The 19214-nt window shown below is 35.8% G+C and overlaps 1 protein-coding gene across 2 annotated transcripts in view; it reads right to left on the bottom strand.

Moving 5' to 3' along the window:
* Positions 1-19214, bottom strand: part of POLK (DNA polymerase kappa) — a 79397-nt gene that overhangs the window by 11611 nt on the left and 48572 nt on the right. For both annotated transcript variants that reach the window (XM_036845528.1, XM_036845529.1), the window contains exons 5-9: positions 11998-12129; positions 8739-8892; positions 4544-4783; positions 3252-3376; positions 1770-1936 (exon numbers count right to left, since the gene is read on the bottom strand). In XM_036845528.1, coding sequence (XP_036701423.1) covers positions 1770-1936; positions 3252-3376; positions 4544-4783; positions 8739-8892; positions 11998-12129 — 818 coding nt within the window. The remainder of the gene's footprint in view (positions 1-1769; positions 1937-3251; positions 3377-4543; positions 4784-8738; positions 8893-11997; positions 12130-19214) is intronic.

The raw sequence follows: 19214 nt of genomic DNA, 5'->3' as shown, positions 1-19214 counted from the left end.
TTATGAATCAAGCACTGTTCTAGGCCTTGGAGATAACAGTAATGAACAAAACAGACCAAGTGCCTCCCTTTAAGAAACTTATATCTTAGGGACTTCCCTGGTGGCACAGTGGTTAAGACTCCGTGCTCCCAATGCAGCGGGCCTGGGTTCGATTGCTGGTCAGGGAACTAGATCCCACACGCGTGCCACAACTAAGAGTTCGCATGTCACACCTAAGGAGCCTGCACGCCACAACAAAGGAGCCCGCCTGCCACAACTAAGACTCAGTGCAACCAAATAAATAAATTCAATAAATGTTAAAAAAAAATAGTTATAAAGAAACTTATATCTTAGTGGAGGGAGACAAATAAACAAACACAGCAGTAAATATGGAACAGGTTAGAAGGGGAGAAGTACTACAGATTAAAAAATAAAGCAAATTAGGGAAACAGAGAATGTGGATAGAAGGGAAGGTAAGTTTGCTATTTTATATTGTTAAAAATTACCTATGAATTTCACTTAAAAGCATTACCTCCATCTCTACCACAGGTTAATATGTGCTATGTTATATTAAAAACTATATTGTTTTCAAGCACTATGGAAATAAAAAGAGGATAATTTTTGGATTAAAGAAAAAAGTTTTATTTATCATTGCCTTCATATACTGGATTATTTATAGTACTGTGATGTCTTTCTCTTATCTTTCATTATATCCACTCAAGATCAAAGTCAGCTACCTGGACTTGAAAGAATGAGGAGCACGGAGAGATGAGAAAAATAATAGCACATGCCTTGCAATCTCTGTAAGGTTTAGCAGGTCTAATTGGTTAATCAAACTTATTTTATATGCCTCCTCAGTAATCTTCTTGTTTTCCTTTAGTTTAACTATATGAATATAAAAGAGTTATTCTGAGGGCAGGCTAACAAGATGGTAATAAAATGGTAAAAATAGTGCCCAGTGTTAATTTTCATTCTTGTTTTTAGTGCCTTCCTTTCACCCACCCTGAACAGTGTACCCTTCTAGCTCTGGGATCCTTCTTTTTAAGACCCGGATGAAAGAGTGGCAGGGAGGAAACACAGGGCCTCTCCTCTAGCCGTTTCCTCTTCTCTTAGATCTTTGCATGGCTGGCCCCTTCAGGTCTCTGCCTCTGGAGAACCGCTGCCAACCCTATCTCTTACCCCCCAAGTCAACGTCTACGCCCCCACTCTGCTTTACTTTCTCCATTTGTTTATTTGGTTACTTTTTATTTCCCACACTACTCTGCAAACTCCATGAAGGCAGGACTTTGTCTTGTTTACTGCTATTATCCCCAGTGCCTAGAACAGTGCCTAACACAAAGTACTCAGTACTGAATGAATGAATCATTTACAAATCTGGAAAAGAGAAGAAATACAGGTAGTTCATGAAGGCTTTCAAAGAATCGTTAAGTCTACTTGCTTAAAGGGTGAGTTCTGGAGTATGAGCCATCTTTCTTACCTCCACAATCTGATCACCAGTATTCTTACGTTCTGAACAAAGAACAAGGCAGGTACAGAAAAGAAAGCACCCATCATTCCTCTTATCCCTCTATCCAACTGCTGTAGCCAACAACCTAGGAGTGATTTTTTACTCCTCTTTTCCTTTTCTCTCACATCCAATCTTTTGACTCTAATTCAAAAATTATATTCTGAATTGAGCTAGCCTAAAAGAAATTTAAAACATGTTATCCTTGTAGTCTCTATCTCAATGGTAAAAACTGTTATTTCAGCAAATGATAAAGAAAAAGCAGAATAATTATAAATACAGATACCTTGCCAGGTGTGTTGAACCTAGACCCAAGGAAATATGAAGGAAATAATGCCAAGATGTTTCAGAGAAAAGGAGAGAAAGTAATGCCCTCTGTTGGTAGAGTTCTGTACAAGTAATAATTCCAAGGGCCTTTAACATTTTCTCTGTAACTTTTCCTATTCCAGAAACCTAGAAAAGAATCAATTTATCATTAATACATTTTAAAATTAAGATAAGAAGTGATATTATCATCGCATCATACATTTTATAACTAATAAAATGTATAAATAATGTGCCTAGTTTTAAAAGTCACACAAGAGAACGGCTTTAGTTACTTTTTGGCTATATTTCCTAAACTAGAGTTCCATGAAAATTAAAAATTTTAAATTCCATGAAATTTTTAAAAAGCATTTAAAAGAGAGTTCTGTGGTCATATAAACTTGGGGAATGGTAGGATAAACAACTTTTTATTCCCTTTTAATTTTTTAAAATTGAAGTATAGTTGACGTACATTATATTAGTTTCAGGTGTACAACACAGTGGTTCAACATTTATATACGTTATGAATCAATCACCACAATAAGTCTAGTAATCATCTGTCACCATACAAAGTTATTATAATATTACTGACTATAGTCTCTATACTGTACATTACATCCCATGACTTTTTTTTATTACTCCAAGTTTGTACCTCTTAATCCTCTTTACCTATTTTGCCCAACTCCCCACCCCCTCCCCTCTGGAAACCACCAGTTTGTTCTCTGTAACTATGAGTCTGTTTCTAGGATAAACAAACTTTAAATGAACTTTTTTATTGTAAGAATTATGAACCTTCAATAAACTAATATCTCTTGTGACCCACCAAGGGTGGTACATTCCAAAGTTCTTTGACCCCAGAACACTTTTTAACAGAACACCCATTCATACCTTAAAAATACATTGGAAAACACCGCTTTATAGCTACATCTTATATATACTAAGCTATTCAGGAGTCATTATACATTATATATTTTGATATAGCCTTTCTTCTGAGCGTTGAAAATGTTTATTTAGATTCACTAATATACATTATGCTGAGTCAGGAAAGCAAGCCCTAGAACATCAAATAGTAAATAGTGCAATTATTATTTTTTAAAAAGCATATATATGCAGAACAATCTAGACACTGTAAAAAAATAATAAAATATACCCTTTCTATAATTCCTGAGGGATCATTTTACCATTTTAAAGATGGTAAAGTATTTGGGTTTTTTTTTTCTGGTCAAAAACAATTAAAATTCTAAATCTTTTCAACAAACTTTTCAACAGATAAGCTTCCTACACCTCACTTTTAGGATTTCACAGAAAGATTTCTTCAAGTCCAAATTAAATCATCCATTATCATTCTTGCTTGTTAGCTATCATTTTTAAAAGTTTCTGAAAGAATGATTACTATCATCCTAAATAGTATTTCTTCAGAACACCGAGTATATACGTAGACGACAAATTTTGCATAAAAGTTCACCTTTCTAATGGGTAAGTCCTTGATGAAGTCCATCACAGCTTGTCTATTAGGGAGAATTTGGTATTGTCCATTTGGTTTATTCTTATCACTGCATACTTTCGCTAACATTGTATTTGGTGCAATGCCTTAAAAGAAGAACACTCTGATGACTCAAAGAACATGATATGTATGATTTTAAAATATGTGATAACAACACAGAAAAAAAATTAAATGCAAAAATCTGAAATGATGTGGAATGCTACTTTAAAAATAACATTTGATTACTATCTATCTCCCCAGGGCTTGCTATGGTTTTAGGAAAAGGAATTGTATTAGTTATTGTGACAGCAGAAATGAGGAATATTTAAATCTCCATGGTATTTTAAAGTCTAAGAGTAATTTCTGAGTTTAAGTGATATTATTAGTTTACTTACTATATTTAGTAGGAATACAGGGCTGTCTTACAGAAAAGATCGAGAATATAATTTAGGATGGACGTTTACTCTTTGAAAAGGTCTTCTGTATAGATTATCCACATAAAGAAAAAAAAAATCAAAGATTCTGTTTCCAGTATATTTAAAACAATGATAATGAAATGCGTGTATCCTTTTTATGCTACTCACAAAGCAAATTACCCCTTTTCAGAGAGGTGTTTTATAATTTCTAGGTGTCTTAATGATTAAGATAACTTGAAATAAGTATATTCAACTATGATCATCAAATAGTTCAATTTCTATATACATCTTTCTAAAATTTATTACTTATTCTCATGCTTTGGCATAGGAAGAAAAGACTAACCCAATCATAATATGGCTTTCTTAAGATAATCTAGGGTCCTCATGAATATCAGTTTCTATGCTAAGACACAGTGATACCCTCATGAGTTATTGGTATATGTAAAGCTCTTTTTCCCTTCACCAGATGATCCTAGATTGCTATGTTGCTAGTTCGTGTTTTTTCCTGTCTCATCCATATTTTGTGTGGTCATCTGTGGTCTCTCTTGCACTGTAAGTCTTCAAAGGGAAAACAAAGTATTATGTCCAAAACCAATTAAAATGTATTTTGTGTTTCAAAAAAGATAGCTACATGAGCTTTATGATAAGTTTTTGCTTTGGACACATGGGCTTTTGTGCTTAATTCCAATTTACCTATAGGTTCATGGTATTCTGAATAGGTGAATTGTCAGAAGTTAATAAAAAAACAGCTAAGTAAAATGTTACTCTATACTTTACAGTGAGAAACTACTAATATTACACTATGTTAGCTAGTCTGAAAATTATAACTATTGGAACCATCAATATCCTTTTAAGTACCTGCACTGGCTGTCAGTGTAGTTTTTTGCTCGATTCTGAAACGAATTTCCTTTACCACTTCCTCAGCTGATGTTCCAAAAACAATTGAGTTTTGGAGTATTTGAAGATTATTCAGTTCTTCAAAGTTCACTTGGAAAGGACTTCCTGGGGACTGCAAATCAGGAGGATTATCTTCAAAAAGTAGAGGAGAGGTGGATCGTTCCTGCTCACGCAGTTTATTAACCTCCTTTCCTGGTTTATCTAAATTATAAACAGGAACAGTAATTCATCTTCATTTTAAAAATTACATACTTCACAAATTAGGTTTCCCTACAGTCTTTCTAAAGACAAAACAAATCTAGTTTAGTTTTCTTTCTAAGAACCAAGATCAGAAATGTCAGCATTTATATTTTTAACTGTTTACCAAAGAAAACACTGATTCTAAGTTTTTCTTAAAAGGAATATTATCCATTTCCATTGTATACATTTTAAAACGAAATATCTTATGTAAATCTCACTAATTTTTGTACTGAAATTAATTGAAACCCAGAATTGGAATTAGATTCACAGTACTTTTTTCTCAAAAAGATGAAAGGTTTTTTTCCTTTACTCATCTCTAGAGGAAAAAAAGAACCTTCTTAAATTAGAATTTAGGAATAAGGAAAAAGGCGTTAAGCAACATAGAGCAATTATGCCTGAAAGATAAATTTTGCTTTTGGAGGGGGAAAAAAGCCTAAAAATTTTTTTCATTCATGGAAGAACTTTTCAAATGTTAAATAATCTGAATTTTCTTCTTTCAAATGCTGATTTTAATTTTGACTTGTTTGTTTATAAAGTATCACTTTTACTAAGAGCACATTTGAAATAAATAGAAATTACTTCTGGAAGTTATATTTCTTTAAATATATAAATTCTTAAGGTCTAATCAGATTAACCATGGTCCAAGTTTAAGAACGAGAAGCCTTTGTTATTATCAAAAGGCAGTAAACTAATATTAATATTAAAAAGTACAGTAAAAAAACTAATCTGGTTATTATCTCATTTTAGTTGCATTTTTCATAAATGAACTGTGAAATACACTTAAATCTATACAGATACTAAAAATGTCCTTATGAACAAATCTATTGAAGACTTTACTTTCCAGGCTTAATGGAAGAGAAATCAGTTGAAGTGTAAAATTTATAAAAACTAAGATTGGGCTTCCCTGGTGGCGCAGTGGTTGAGAATCTGCCTGCTAATGCAGGGGACATGGGTTCGAGCCCTGGTCTGGGAAGATCCCACATGCCACGGAGCGGCTGGGCCCGTGAGCCACAACTACTGAGCCTGCGCGTCTGGAGCCTGTGCCCCGCAACGGGAGGGGCCGCGATAGTGAAAGGCCCGCGCACCGCGATGAAGAGTGGTCCCCGCACCGCGACGAAGAGTGGCCCCCACTTGCCGCAACTAGAGAAAGCCCTCGCACGAACCGAAGACCCAGCACAGCCAAAAATAAATAAATAAATGAAAATAAAAGTAGCTATAAAATTAAAAAAAAAAAAAAAAAAAAAAAAAAAAAAAAAAAAAAAAAAAAAAAAAAAAAAAAAAAAAAAACTAAGATTAACAACAGAGCTTTCTCATCCATTTCATAATTTTATTACATATAAATGTTTTCCAAATTAAGGTAAATACAGATGCAAAAATTAAATTTCTAGTTTCAAGGCACATATACTTAAAAAATGAAGTTGGCCTTTTCGAAAGATTTTATAAAGATAATATAAATAAAATGACAGACACCTAATTAGTTTCAAATTTTTAAGTATGTAATATGAATTAAGTTACAGACAGATATTTTCCAAATCTGAATTCCCAGGCCATATACAAAACAAACCTTATTTTCAAACTTACACTAGCTGTTATTTATGTACTTTAGTTCCTTTCATTTTCCATTATCTGGCTTTAAAATGCAGAGCAATTCAGGGAGATTAACACTAAGGCACAGCTGAAATGGTATTTACCTGGACCCTCTTTTTCCCAACTAGATGTGTGAAAGTCAAGGTAAAGAGCTACGGAAAACCTGCAGGCCACGTAAGGCACGTTCACAACCTCCTTCTGCAGTTCCTTATGCCATGTTTTGTACCTCATGCTTCTATCACACTACCCTCAAGTGAGTCACTGATAGTAGGACACTACAGTAGAAAGCAAAGCATGCTGTTTTCAGGTTCATTGTTTAGAGCCGCTGCTGAATGGTGTAGTTATCGTTTCAATCTGTCTACTTCTCTGTGAGGCCTGGCTATGCAACCAACTGCTGAAGTGGTTTTTTATTTGCTTTCTGAAAGAAATATCTTTATAAGCCTCATAACTGAGGTGATCAGCATATAAAAGTAAGGTTTCTTATAATTTGAAACAGTAGGATTAAGATCCCATCTGGATGGCAAGTGCTAAAAAGTATACAGTACAGTATTTTAGTTTTTTACATTGCCTGGCACCATCTAGATTTATGAGAGAATAAACATAAAATAATAATAATTATTATTTTATTTATTTACAGACTGCACCTTTTAGAAAAGGGGCAAACAGCAGAAAAATCCCTTGGACTTTAGAGGAAGATGTATCAACCACCTGCCAGGACTCCAACTCACTGCTGACAGCTTCTCTGGGCATAATGTGAAATCAGACATGCCTGAAAGTCCAGCCCACAGGCACTTATATATGAAAAAAAAAAGTTAAACTATTTAAATTGCTTAAGAATATGAAATACATGAAGAGGAAAGTACATAAATAAATATGTTAAAAGCAACAGATATTAAAAATTCACATCCTCATAATGAGTGTGGACATATAGTAAATGAAAAGAACATTAGTAGAGAATGAAAATATTTACCTTAGTCCCAATATAATTTTTTTATAACATATTGTGAAAGTAATTATTATAGGAGACCCTCAGGGGATGCTTTGACATAACTATTTAATGGCTCCCCTCCTTCCTCCTGTGAAAAGTAAGGAACTAACAAAGTAAGATTTTAAGCAAAGTGACATTAGACTTTGTGTGTCACTTCCTCAAACAATAAAGTTATACTAAGAGCAAAAAACCTTTTGCTCCAAGCCTCTGTGTCCAGAAATTATGTTTGTTTATTGTTTAACGTTTCTCTTAAAGAGAGAGACCTACCCCATTAGAGCTCTAAGTAAGGTAATAAAATTATGATTTGATGTCCATACTAAATTTGCTCCAAAGATGTGACCCCCCAAACAATGGTAAAGTTAGAATTTTATGGCATTGAGGATCCACCATTTTTGCTTCAGGGAAAGTTACAAAGAGCTTCCCCACCACAGCCTGTCCCCCCTGAAGCAGTTAATGAGTTGTACACATGAAATGTGCCTATGGGTTTTGAGCAAACCCTCTATTTCTACCTTTTCATCCAGGTGAACTTTGCTCAGGGGTCCAGGGCAGTGCTGGCATTTGAAGTAATCACACCTCTGACAGAGGACTGAAAGCAGTACGTGTATTATCTGCACGATTTTTGGCATTGTTTTGGGTAGGTAATAAGGGGCTCATTTGAAAAAAACCTTGGGGTCATAAAACTTGTTTCATTATATATGAAAAGAATCAAAATAAGATCTAACGCCAAGAAGGGAGTTGGGGAGTCATTAATTTCCGCAAGGTTAAGAACAGTAATCACTGTATAAACAGATTATAGAAAATTTGGGAAATAAAGAAAAAAAAACTCCATCCAGTGTTTTGATATGTTCGAGGATAAATAAAAAAGAATCTACTTTCTATTAACAGCTACATAAAAAGGCCACCATAAACAAAGAACCTCCTCAGATTCAAGGCAATCCAACCTCTGGTTAGTTATATCTTACGGAAAAAACTGCTATGAAATTACTTTGTTTAGGGACTCTGCACACTCTTAAAGTCTAGAGATTTAACAATCTCATTTGGTTTAAAAGTGGCATTCCACACATTTATCTCAGAAAACCCACTTGGTTGTGCCGTGCAGCTTGTGGGATCTTAGTTCCCCGACCAGGGATCAAACCCGTGCCCCCTGCAGTGGAAAGCGTGGAGTCCTAACCACTGGACCACCAGGCAATTCCCTGATTTTTCATTTTTAATACTTTTTCATAATAAAGCTATATTTAGTCCCACACCTATGCATCCTAATGAGTTAACTGGTTAATTCAAAGGATTTTTTGTTTGTTTGTTTGTTTGTTTTTAGTCTGAGCATTCTAATAAATTGCTTACCATTTTCTAGAGAGTTCTCTGTTTTGATGAAATACTTCCTTTTGTCCTCAGGCCAATTTTGTCTTTCCTCTAAATGCTTTGTTATATTCACGTAGGCTTCATCAAGACTCAGGGCCATAAAATTGGGATCATAATCAGCAAGTATGTCCTTAACCTTCGAAAGGAACAAAATGGTTTAATTTTGCTGCCAAAGCAAAACGTGCCACATACAGCTGATAAGAAACATTAATATTCTTACTTTGCAACTATAGTAAGAATTCTATAATCAACAGCTCATGGATTTAGAGAATAAATAATTTACTGCTAGGGCAAGTTTGTCCAAATTCTCTTTTGTATTACAATAGATCACGAAGGCAGAAGACCATGAAATAGCTTCATTTGATACAATCTCTATTTAGCCACCTATATCTATATATAATAAGTGATTCAAATAAACAACAACATCATTCTGATAGGCCCAGAAAAAATGGTTAAGCAACATAATTTTATGTGGCAAGTCAAAAGCAGAAGTGGGAACAATAGGATACTGCTCTCCCTTACCTTTTACGATCATTTTTGTTCTTTCTTTTTTTTAGGTAAGAAGTGGATTTATTTATTTAGTAGTTATTTTTAAATTTTATTTATTTATTTATTTATTTTGGGGCTGCGTTGGGTCTTCCTGGCTGCGTGCGGGCTTTCTCCAGCTGTGGCGAGCGGGGGCTACTCTTCGTTGTGGTGTGCAGGCTTCTCATTGCGGTGGCTTCTCTTGTTGTGGAGCACAGGCTCTAGGCTTGCAGGCTTCAGTAGTTGTGGTGCACGGGCTCAGTAGTTGTGGCTCGTGGGCTCTAGAGCACAGACTCAGTAGTTGTGGCTCATGGGCTTAGTTGCTCCGCAGCATGTGGGATCTTCCCAGACCAGGGATTGAACCCGTGTCCCCTGCACTGGCAGGCAGATTCTTAACCACTGCGCCACCAGGGAAGTCCCGAAGTGGACTTGTTTAGAGAGAGACACGCTCCACAGACAGAGCGTGGGTCATCTCAGAAGGTGAGAAAGGCCCGTTTTTGTTCATTTTAAAAAGGAATAATCTTACATGAAGGTATTATGTTGCTTTAGAAAGTAGTTCTACTCCAATTAATTATAATATGTCCATCAAACTCCACTCAGTACACACATTAATGCATGTATCCATTCAGAAAACAAAAATCAGGATTTAGAATGGAAAAGATGACAAAATCTGTAGTGTAAGTCTGTGTCTATATTAAATGATGGGGAGAAGTCTGGAGTTGCATCTTGGGATAAAAGAAATATGTAAGGAGATCAGAATCTCTGCACGATTCCAGAAATGCCTTTTATATAAGATAGTTTTATTATATGAAAGTATGAATTTTTTTTAACCACTGAAGTATTAGCTGAAATTAGAGGAACTGGTTGCCAAAATTATATGTATATTAGTAAAACATACTTGCTGAATTATATTATGTTTCACCTAGTGTTTAAAAGCTGTCTGCCGTATCATGAGAAAACTTTTTTTTGATGTTTTATAAAAAGAAAGCATTTTAGCTTAATATAATTATGAACAGCTGAGTCAAAGGTAATTTTAGAAAATGGTGACATAAAACTTGGCCAAGCTTTACTTAGAGAGTACCTTAATTAGTTTTGTTCTTGTAGAAGAAACCAATTCTACAATGTGCTCAAATGGAATCTTTCTAGTGAAAATGAAACTCTGGAAGGTCTGTAGTTGGCAGCCAACTAAGATTATTCTGAATGAGAAGTACTCTCTGGAGACAAGGAATACTCACGAACTTCCTTTACATAGGATATTGCTTTAAGAACAAAAATAGACAGACTCCAGTAAAAATCAAGCACTTAGGCTTGGAGAGCAGTTAAAGCTATTCCATTCTTTTTGGATAAAACAAAAATGGCTTCTTCTTAAATGTTTAAACCAAGCCATAAATATTAATGCATTTATAATCAGTGAATTTGCACTGTAGTTTATTTACAGATAAGAGTCCATTTGTCATCTGCAAATAACTAGTTAGACCCTGATTGAATTTGAAGAAAGGTTTCTCCATCTTATGTAAATAACTAGAGAGAACTAAAAACAATTTAATTCTCATTGTCATACTGTCAGAAGTTTTACTGAGTTAAAGTAGAACGTAAAAAAATTCTTAGGAAGTCTTTGAAGGATTTTCAAACTTACTAAAAGCTTATAATATTTATGGTTGGCATTTTATCTCTACTTAAGAATACAGTAAAACAGATAAGCAGTAACCTGTGTGAACGTGCTTTCCCTTCCCCACCACCTCTGCAGATGTAGGCACAAAAGCACTTGCTTCCACAGGCTGTTTTTGAAAGAATTTTTTAAAACTTAAAAAAAACTGGGGGTGGAGTATCATTTTGATTTGGGGGAGGTTTCACTTCTAGGGGAAATGAGGTGGAATACAAATAAGAAGAGTGAATCTAAAGACAATTTACGAGACTAAATGGCAATAAGTGGGAGGCCAGAGTTTTTAAATGTTTCAATTCAGACAGTAGTCTTTAACACACTGCATTTTGCCACAGTAGTCTAAAAATGTTTGATGTCGTATACTAAAATTTCAATTTATGACTGAAGTTTTAGCAGTGGCATGATAGTCCAGTTGTTACCACAATTAAGGAAAGGGCAGTTTTTCATACATGGCAATTTAGGCAATTTTAGTGAATAATCAAATCTTTATTTTTCAGAGGACCTTTTCAAAGCAATAGATTATTCCCCTTTTTCTTTGATTACAGCCTTCTGGACATTAAATGCTCATAAGCACCTTCCCTAGATTATGGGGCAAGGAGAGCAGCTAATCAAAATAAGTTAATTTTGTTACTGTTTAAAAACATTGATAAAAATTTATTCAGAAAAGAGCTTGGAATTAATGACTTGGAATTAATTCTGTAGATTATAAATATAAGGTGATTCTAGAAGAAAATGTACATTGCACATTAACAGAAAAATAGCTAAAGTTAATTTAGGTTATAATTAAGGCAATTCAGAGTTTTCTGGGGAGATAAGAGTTTTCTATGCAGACAGAAGAACACATGGAAAAGCAAAGAACTGGGAAATAGAAGAGTGTATTCTGGACACATATGCAGCTCAGTATTTGACATATAAGCTGAGGAAATGGTAGAAGGGAGACTTAAAGGGATAAGTTAAGGCTAAATTCTGATGTGCTACAGTATTTGGACTTGACTCTGTAGATGATAGGAAATCAGCAGAAGGCTATAAGTAGGGGTGAGACATCAGACTTACCTCTCTACTCACAGCTCGGTATTTGTCAAAGTTTGGGGGCACTATAATAAGTTGTGGGCAGAGTCTTTTTGCAATGAATCCTGGCATGGCTGCACGAACACCAAATCTCCTTGCGTGGTAATTTGAAGTAGACTGAAAGAAAATGGACCACATGGGGAAAAATATTCAAACCTAAATGGACATATTGATCGATGCTTTCAAAAGAAACATTACTGATGTGCATTTTCAATTCAAGGACATCTCTTTTATAGGCCACTGTTTCAAATCAAGCTTTGACTTTATCCTGTTATGGTATAACACCATGACCCTCTCCCACTGCTGTACCATATTTATAATGTGACATGAGGTAATAAGCAAGACTGTGCTAATAAAAAGGTTCTCTTACATTTCCAGTAACTACACTTCATTGGTTTTAATGCATACCTGTAATAGAGTATATATAAAAGTTTAGATGATAGTGGGTGATGTTACATTAAAGTAATAATATAGTAGTAGTCAAGTAATAGTTATAAAGCAATATAGTATAAATAGTATAGAAGTTACAAAAAGTAATAGTATACAAAGTAATGGTATAGTATAATAGTATGGATTTGGAATTTGCTCTATTTGGGATTTTGGAAATTTTTGATCTAGAAAAAAAACAAAACAAAGTTCTAATATATGGTCAGTTAAATTAAGTCTCAAACATGAAGTGATTAAAGCATAAAAGAACTTTAAAAATTAAGCTTTATTTCTTAATGCCTGAATATCTTTTTTGGTGAAAACATTTTGACTAGGAGATGGTACTAAACAATTATGAGTGTTGCAGCAAAAATAGAAATGAGACTTTTGTTTTCTGATAAACAAGGAAAATAAGGAAACAATGAATAGGCTGGGAAAACAACATAAACAGGCCTGAAAGAGTTAAGCAATTTTGGTTATTCTTTAGCTGTTACTACTAACAAACACTCGTAGCTAGACTTGTCCTTCACAAAGCTGATTACTCTCTGACTCCATACAAATTACCCTTTGCACCTGGCATTTCTTCTCCCCCTATACTCCCTTGTAGCACTCTTCATTTCAGAAAGAAGGTCACGGGCTGATAATCACTGTCACCAGTCCCAGTGGCTGAGCCTCCTGATGCCAGCTTTGGCCATGAATTTGCAGAAGAAAAGAAATGCAAGACCTTCATTACTTTGAGCCTTATCACCTACCCTAGACCACGAGCCCCAGGCTATACAAACTTCCCCTATTACCCAGGGAAGGGGCACAGCTCTTGAGGTGCTACCCTGCTGTGTTACCCCTTTGCCTGGGAAAAGGAATAAAGCTACTCTTTTCTACTTCCTCCAAACTCTGTCTCCGTATTTTTCATTCAGCATTGGTGGACAGGGAGCCAAGATTTTGGCATCGAGAGTAAAAAGGAGAACATTACTTATTAAATCCTGTTGATGAAGATACCTGACAACAATCTAGGTTAATGTGGCAGGCCACAGTACCATTTAGAAAAAATTAATCACAAATGGAATCTTTGGAATCTCAAGTGAAAATTCAAAGAAAGCAAACAAAATCTACCAAATGAAAGCATTATTTCAGAATGATAATATAAATTTGCCATTAATGGTTTTCAAATGGTGTTTAAGAAATCTTGATAGTATTCAAAACTATGCTAATCCTTGGTCAATATTCTGGACTAGAAAGTGCAGACAGCACTTGAAGGACAAACCAATGCTTTAAATATAAATAAATCTAACGGAATTGATATAAAAGCTAGATCTACAGTAGATAGAAACACAATTTTAGATATGACTTCCTTTAACTTTTAGGTTTGTGGGGGATTATAAATCACAGCCACAACCTTTTACAGTTCCTCCTGTCAAAAGGTGGGTTCTGGTTCCTCATACCAAGAGACTTGGTTGTGACTTGCTTTGACCAAAAGAATGTGAGGGAGTGACATTATGAGAGTCCTGAAACCTAGGCATTAAAAAGTCTGCAGCTTCTGGAGAGATTGGTTCAAGATGGCGGAGTAAAAGGATGTGCGGTCACTCCCTCTTGCAAGAGCACCGGAATCACAACTAACTGCTGAACAACCACCAACAGGAAGACACTGGAGCTCACCAAAAAAGGTACCCCACATCCAAAGACAAAGGAGAAGCTGCAATGAGACAGTAGGAGGGGCGCAATCACAATAAAATCAAATCCCATAACTGCTGAGTGGGTGACTCACAGACTGGAGAACACTTATACCACAGAAGTCCACCCACTGGAGTGAAGCTTCTGAGCCCCACATCAGGCTTCCCAACCGGGGGGTCCGGCAACGGGAGGAGGAATTCCTAGAGAACCAGACTTTGAAGGCTAACGGGATTTGACTGCAGGACTTCTACAGGACCAGGGGAAACAGAGACTCCACTCTTGGAGGGTACACACGAAGTACTGTGCACATCAGGACGCAGGGGGAAGAAGCAGTGACCCCATAGGAGACTGAACCAGACCTACCTGCTAGTGTTGGAGGGTCTCCTGCAGAGGTGGGGGGTGGCTGTGGCTCACCAGGAGGACAAGGACACTGGCAGCAGAAGTTCTGGGAAGTACTCCTTGGCGTGAGCCCTCCCGGAGTCTGCCATTAGCCCCACCAAAGAGCCTCTAGGCTCCAGTCCTGGGTCGCCTCAGGCCAAACAACCAACAGGGAGGGAATTCAGCCCCACCCATCAGCAGACAAGCAGGTTAAAGTTTTACTGAGCTCTTCCCACCAGAGCAACACCCAGCTCTACCCACCACCAGTCCCTCCCATCAGGAAGCTTGCACAAGCCTCTTAGATAGCCTCATCCACCAGAGGGCAGACAGCAGAAACAAAGAGAACTACAATCCTGCAGCCTGTGGAAAGAAAACCACATTCACAGAAAGATAGACAAAATGAAAAGGCAGAGGACTATGTACCAGATGAAGGAACAAGATAAAACCCCAGAAAAACAACTAAATGAAGTGGAGATAGGCAATCTTCAGAAAACGAATTCAGAATAATGATAGTGAAGATGATCCAGGACCTCAGAAAAAGAATGGAGGGAAAGATCGAGAAGATGCAAGAAATGTTTAACAAAGACCTAGAAGAATTAAAAAACACCTAGAAGAAATAAAGAACAAACAGAGATGAACAATACAATAACTGAAATGAAAAATACACTAGAAGGAATCAATAGCAGAATAACTGAGGCAGAAGAACAGATAAATGACCTGGAAGACAGAATGGTGGAATTCACTGCCATGGAACAGAATAAAGAAAAAAGAATGAAAAGAAATGAAGACAGCCTAAGAGACCTCTGGGACAACATTAAACGCAAAAACATTCATATTACAGGGGTCCCAGAAGGAGAAGAGAGAGAGAAAGAACCCAAGAAAATATGTGAAGAGATTATAGTCGAAAACTTCCCTAACATGGGAAATGAAATAGCCACCCAAATCCAGGAAACGCACAGAGTCCCAGGCAGGATAAACCCAAGGAGAAATATGTCAAGACACATAGTAATCAAATTGACAAAAATTAAAGACAAAGAAAAATTATTAAAAGCAACAAGAGAAAAATGCCAAATAACATACAAGGGAACTCCCATAAGGTTAACAGCTGATTTCTCAGCAGAAACTCTACAAGCCAGAAGGGAGTGGCAAGATATATTTAAAGTGATGAAAGGGAAGAAACTACAACAAAGATTACTCTACCCGGCAAGGATCTCATTCAGATTCAACAGAGTAATTAAAAGCTTTACAGACAAGCAAAAGCTAAGAAATTCAGCACCAGCAAACCAGCTCTACAACAAATGCTAAAGGAAATTCTCTAAGTGGGAAACACAAGAGAAGAAAAGAACCTACAGAAACAAACACAAAACAATTCAGAAAATGGTAATAGGAACATACTTATCAATAATTACCTTAAATGTGAATGGATTAAATGCTCCAACCAAAAACTCAGGTTCGCTGAATGGATACCAAAACAAGACACATGTATATGCTGTCTACAACAGACTCACTTCAGACCTAGAGACACATACAGACTGAAAGTAAGGGGATGGAAAAGATATTCCATGCAAATGGAAATCAAATGAAAACTGGAGTAGCAATACTCTTATCAGATAAAATAGGCTTTAAATAAAGAACGTTATAAGAGACAAGGAAGGACACTACATAATGATCAAGGGATCAATCCAAGAAGAAGACATAACAATTATACATATATATGCACCCAACATAAAAGCACTTCAATACATAAGGCAAATGCTAACAGCTATAAAAGAGAAAATTGACAGTAACATAATAATAGTGGGGGACTTTAACACCTCACTTATACCAATGGACAGATCATCCAGACAGAAAATTAATAAGGAAACAAAAGCTTTAAATGACACAATAGACCAGATAGATTTAATTGATATTTATAGGACATTCCACCTGAACGTGGCAGAATACACTTTCTTCTCAAGTGCACGCAGAACATTCTCCAGGATAGATCACATCTTGGGTCACAAATCAAGCCTTGGTAAATTTAAGAAAACTGAAATCATTTCAAGCATCTTTTCCAACCACAACACTATGAGATTAGAAATCAATTACAGGGAAGAAAACGTAAAAAACACAAACACATGGAAGTTAAACAATACGTTACTAAATAACCAAGAGATCACTGAAGAAATCAAAGAGGAAATCAAAAAATACCTAGAGACAAATGACAACGAAAACACAACAATCCAAAACCTAGTGGATGCAGCAAAAGCAGTTCTAAGAGGGAAGTTTATAGTAATACAATCCTACCTCAAGAAACAAGAAAAATCTCAAATAAACAACCTAAGCTTACACCTAAAGCAACTAGATAAAGAACAAACAAAACCCAAAGTCAGAAGAAGGAAAGAAATCTTAAAGATCAGAGCAGAAATAAATGAAATAGAAACAAACAAAACAATAGCAAAGATCAATAAAAGTAAAAGCTGGTTCTTTGACAAGATAAACAAAATTGATGAACCATTAGCCAGACTCATCAAGAAAAAGAGGGAGAGGACTCAAATCAATAAAATTAGAAATGAAAGAGGAGAAGTTACAACAGACTCCGCAGAAATACAAAGCATCATAAGAGACTACTACAAGCAACTCTATGCCAATAAAATGGACAAGCTGGAAGAAATGGACATATTCTTAGAAAGGTATAACCTTCCAAGACTGAATCAGGAAGAAACAGAAACTGTGAGCAGACCAATCACAAGTAATGAAATTGAAACTGTGATGAAAAATCTTCCAACAAACAAAAGTCCAGGACCAGATGGCTTCACAGGTGAATTCTATCAAACACAGAGAAGAGCTTACATCCATCTTTCTCAAACTCTTTCAAAAAAGTACAGAGGAAGGAACACTCCCAAACTCATTCTACAAGGCCACCATCACCCTGATACCAAAACCAGACAAAGATACTACAAAAAAGGAAAATTATAGGCCAATATCACTGATGAATATAGATGCAAAAATCCTCAACAAAATACTAGGAAACAGAATCCAACAACACATTAAAAGGATCATACACTATGATCAAGTGGGATTTACCCCAGGGATGCAAGGATTCTTCAATATATGCAAATCAATCAATGTGATAACACCATATTAACAAATTGAAGAATAAAAACCATATGATCATCTCAATAGATGCAGAAAAAGCTTTTGACAAAATTCAACACCCATTTAGGATAAAAACTCTCCAGAAAGTGGGCATAGACGGAACCTACCTCATCATAATAAAGGCCATATACGACAAACCACAGCAAACATCATTCTCAGTGGTGAAAAACTGAAACCATTTCCTCTAAGATCAGGAACAGGACAAGGATGTCCACTCTCGCCCCTCTTATTCAACATAGTTTTTGAAGTCTTAGCCAAGGCAATCAGAGAAGAAAAAGAAGGAAAGAAAGAAAACAAATTGTAAAAGAAGAAGTACAAAGGTCACTGTTTGCAGATGCCATGATACTATACATAGAGAATCCTAAAGATGCCACCAGAAAACTACTAGAGCTAATCAATGAATTTGGTAAAGTTGCAGGATACAAAATTAATGCACAGAAATCTTTTGCATTCCTATACACTAACAATGAAAGATCAGAAAGAGAAATTAAGGAACAATCCCATTCACCATTGCAACAAAAAGGATAAAATACCTAGGAATAAACCGACCTAAGGAGGTAAAAGACCTGTACTCAGAAAACTATAAGTCACTGATCAAAGAAATCAAAGATGACACAAACAGATGGAGAGATATAGCATGTCTGTGGATTGGAAGAATCAATATTGTGAAAATGACTATACTACCCAAAGCAACCTATAGATTCAATGCTATCCCTATCAAATTACCAATGGCATTTTTTACAGAACTAGAACAAAAATCTTAAAATTTGTATGGAGACACAAAAGATCCCGAATAGCCAAAGCAATCTTGAGGGAAAAAAACAGAGCTGGAGGAATCAGATTCCCTGACTTCAGACTGTACTACAAAGCTACAGTAATCAAGAAAATACGGTACTGGCACAAAAACAGAAATACAGATCAATGGAACAGGATAAAAAGCCCAGAGATAAATCCATGCACCTATGGTCAACTGATCTATGACAAAGGAGGCAAGGATATACAATGGAGAAAAGACAGCCTCTTCAGTAAGTGGTGCTGGGAAAACTGGACAGCTACATGTAAAAGAATGAAATTAGAACACCCCTAACATCATACACAAAAATAAACTCAAAATGGATTAAAGATGTAAATGTAAGACCGGACACTATAAAGGTCTTAGAGTAAAACATAGGAAGAACACTCTTTGATACAAATCACAGCAAGATCTTTTTTGACCCACCTCCTAGAGTAATGGAAATAAAAACAAAAATAAACAAATGGGACCTAATGAAACTTAAAAGCTTTTGCACAGCAAAGGAAACTATAAACAAGATGAAAAGACAACCCTCAGAATGGGAGAAAATATTTGCAAACAAATCAACGGAGAAAGGATTAATCTCCAAAATATATAACCAGCTCATGCAACTCAATATTAAAAAAACAAACAACCCAATCCAAAAATGGTCAGAAGACCTACAGAGACGTTTCTCCACAGAAGACATACAGATGGCCAAGAGGCACATGAAAGGCTGCTCAACATCACTAATTATTAGAGAAATGCAAATCAAAACTACAATGAGGTAGCACCTCACACGGTCAGAATGGGCATTATC

This window comes from Balaenoptera musculus, chromosome 3, assembly GCF_009873245.2.
Source record: "Balaenoptera musculus isolate JJ_BM4_2016_0621 chromosome 3, mBalMus1.pri.v3, whole genome shotgun sequence".
NCBI classification, from domain to species: Eukaryota; Metazoa; Chordata; class Mammalia; order Artiodactyla; family Balaenopteridae; genus Balaenoptera; species Balaenoptera musculus.
The sequence above is the reverse complement of the archived record's forward strand: the minus strand, read 5'-3'. Positions and strand labels throughout refer to the sequence as shown.